Here is a 3,415-nt window from a genome sequence, read left to right as displayed (position 1 = left end):
CATCTTAAACCTAGGACATGTGAAAATTATCACTGGTTAGCCACAGCTACCCAACATGGCCATGCGCCCTGCTCTGTGTAAAGTATAAAACAACTACTTTAAACCATTCGTCTGGCACATTTTTAAATGAGTTTGCATATACACTACTTGGCCTTAAGCTTGTTACGATACCTCTTTTGTACTGCAGGATGAAAAACAGGGTCATGTGCTGATAATGGGAAAACTTCTTGATTTCTCTACGTGCAGTAATTAGAATTTTAGGTAAACTGCCATAAGCAGCAAGATGCAAGATAATTCATGCCGGCAGAAACGTGTGTTCTCCCCATTCCTGGTGCCCTTTGATTTTTTAGGAGACAAAGATTACTCATCTGATTTTGATCAAGCTTAGGTTCTCAGAGTTTAAACTGAAACCGGATAGATTTAGATTGGGTATCAGGAAGAAGTTCTTCCCAGAGAGGGTATAGGCACTGGAACAGGTTGCCCAGAGAAGCTGTGGATGCCCCATCCCTGGAAGTGTTCAAGGCCAGGCTGGATGAGGCTTTGAGCAACCTGGTCTAGTGGAAGGTGTCCCTGCCCATGGCAGGGGGGGGTGGAACTAGGTGATCTTTAAGGTCCCTTCCAACCCAAACTATTCTGTGATTCTATAAAAGTGGCGTCTGCATTTTATTGTATTCACACTAGAGCCTGCTAAGTGACACCTGCTTGGGTCCTTCTGAGGCTCAGTTTTAATTGATATTTTAATTAATGAGTCCCTGGTGCCCTGTGGCTACCTTGTCTATAAGGAACTGAAGAGTGATTTCATGTTCAAGGCTTCAGTGCTATCTACAACCAGACAGGTAGCTGAAACAGTAATCCCTTTCTCCTTTGGTGTGTTCTGTTCTGACATGTCTGCATAGCAAGCAAAGCATAGATTTGTCTTGCATACTATCTTTCACAAAAGTAAGTCATAAGCAAGGATGTTTGCAGTTAGGGAATGGATTAAAACTGCTTCTCCAGTCAGCACTGAGCTTAAGCTACACAAATGCCTAGAAGCTTCTTCAAGTTGCTGCTTCTTTGTACCTGCAGAACTGAAGTCCTGTCAGCATGCAGCAATTGTCGATCCTGTGCCTGGCTCCCAGGATGTCGCAATACCATCATTAAAGCTAACCAGGAATCAAACTATCGATTCTTGGGGCAAAAAACCTTTGGTTATGAGTAAATTACTTAATTACATCCCATTTTTCAGAAGTGCCTAAGTAATTTAAGTCCTACTAAGGGGACTTAAGGGTTGGGACTTAAGCTCAGAAGTGTCTTAGCCAACATTTTTACAGGTGTGTAACATGCATGTATCCACCAATGTCTCTGGCAGTTCCTGAAACCTGGTGCTGCTTAACAGTACAGAATACTGCACATGCAGTTACAACAGAGGTCAAAGTGGGATTTCACTTCCAGATATTTGTTTTCCTCAGGAAAGGTTTGATGTTTTAGGCAGGCAGAGTGGTACAGAGACATCCGTATCAAGCTCCTCAGGGCAGGTTCCCTTCTATAGCCCACTGCTCCCAAGGAGAGGCGAAAGGCAAAATGAGTTAAAAAATTTCCTTTCTTGATTTTCCAGTCATCAGTTTCATAAATACGCTCCACTAAGTTCAGCTCTGTTCCAACTCTACTATAAAATCCTGCCTTCTGAGCAACTGATCTACCTCTTGCATAGTATTTGATCTGTCTTAATGCTGTGTGTTTTGTATGCAACTGAGAGTATTTCACTCTGTATTCAGTACTTTGGGTGTGGTTTCTAGAGATGCTGATCATCTTTCTCTCCTGACTTCTGTGAGGAGTACTCTACAAACTTACTTACTTTTACCCTTAAATTGACTGAAATTTCATTCCTGTGCAGGTTCCAGATTTCACTATTACAGACCTGTCTTCAGAATCAGATGATATCCCAGATATTTTGGATTTGGATGAAGATGATCAACAAGACTTTTCACGCACAAATGGCCCTCACACTACAGGGCAAAGAGCTGAATAATGAGAAGCATAAAAATGTCTTTTTCATACAATGTACTTTTGCCATGTTTAACTTACATTTCTCCTTTTTAAAGATGAGCCTGCCTAGCTTAGGGATTTTGGGGATATCTTTTTTTAATCACTGCTGTTCCACTTAGCTGCATAAAAATTTGGGGTTTTTTTTCCACCTAAGGAATACATGCTACATTAATTCATTAGCATGGATATCAAGCTCCTGTTCTACAAGCCAGGTATAGCCTAACCAGAATATCCAATCCTTGTTAATGATTTGTTCTCCTGCTGGCAGCAGCCATGAGAACACTCCAGTGCTTTGCATAAAGGGCTGCCAACAAAAGGAGTTGATGAGGATTTGTCCATAAAATTTCCCCTTTCGGACTACATGAGCAGTACTTCTGCATCTACCTCTTTGCTGCTGGAAGGGGTAAAGAGCTTTGTCTGTGTCAGATTCCCTTAGGTACTTTTTGTTAGGCTCTGTACCCACAGAGCTTAGAAGCTTAGAGCTTCCTTTTGGCGAGAGTGCTTTGTGCACAACAGGGCCCCATTTCTCTCTACATGCCTTCTGCGTGCAGAAAATTTTGGCCATCCTGATGTTATCGATTGTGGGGCCTGAGACTAGAAGAGGGTAAATGGTTATGAAGAAAAAGTTTTCCAGTAATGAGGGTGACAGTTAAAGAGGGAGAGACGCTAAGAAGTAAGGAGAAATGGAGATACAGATGTGGGGCAAAAGAAGACTGCAAAAAATAAGAGAATTAAGGTTGGGATACCTTTTTGTTTCAATAAAATCTCAATCTAGTATTTTCTAAGGAACGTAGAAACCTGCATTTGCTTGCACACAGTGACTCCTGTAGGAGTTGGGGTGAATGGGAACTGGACTGGAGGCAGGCTTGTTATGTTTCTTTCTGAGAATCAGGCTGAACTCCTGCAGAGATCCCCTCTACGTCGCTGGGGTGAACGCAGCCAGTCTGGAGATGCTGCATGGTGCTACTTTCGTAGGGCTGCAGGCACGTTCCTTGGCCGCTGGTGTAGCTGTGGGGCCGGCACCTCTTGCTCTCTCGCCACCTAACACTTGGTTGTCGTGAAAACGTGGAAGTCTCGTCACTGAAATGCCTTGGAATAAACGTTTGAACCGCAAAGCTGTCTGCCGGTGCGAGTTTTACTCGGTTTTCGTGTGAAGTTTTGTAATCCGACTACAAAACAATTTAGAATCACAGAATCGCGTAGGTTGGAAAAGACCCTTAAGATCATCAAATCCAACCATGGACCCAACACTGCACCGTCCACCACCAAACCATGTCCCCGAGCACCTCTTCCACCCATCTCTTAAACACCTCCGGGGACGGCGACTCAGCTACCTCCCTGGGCAGCACGTCCAAGCGAGACATCTTCCCGACTCTCCACTCGACACCTC

The 3,415-nt window shown here is 43.7% G+C and overlaps 1 protein-coding gene across 1 annotated transcript in view; it reads left to right on the top strand.

Moving 5' to 3' along the window:
• PLIN2 (perilipin 2) overlaps nt 1-2,423 on the top strand; it is an 11,240-nt gene extending 8,817 nt beyond the window's left edge. The window contains exon 8 of the mRNA XM_010146473.1: nt 1,874-2,423. Coding sequence (XP_010144775.1) covers nt 1,874-2,008 — 135 coding nt within the window. The 3' untranslated portion in view covers nt 2,009-2,423. The remainder of the gene's footprint in view (nt 1-1,873) is intronic.
• The last annotated feature ends 992 nt before the right edge of the window (nt 2,424-3,415 follow it).

This window comes from Eurypyga helias, unplaced genomic scaffold (assembly GCF_000690775.1).
Source record: "Eurypyga helias isolate BGI_N326 unplaced genomic scaffold, ASM69077v1 scaffold21482, whole genome shotgun sequence".
NCBI classification, from domain to species: domain Eukaryota; kingdom Metazoa; phylum Chordata; class Aves; order Eurypygiformes; family Eurypygidae; genus Eurypyga; species Eurypyga helias.
This window is presented reverse-complemented; position numbering and strand designations above follow the sequence as displayed.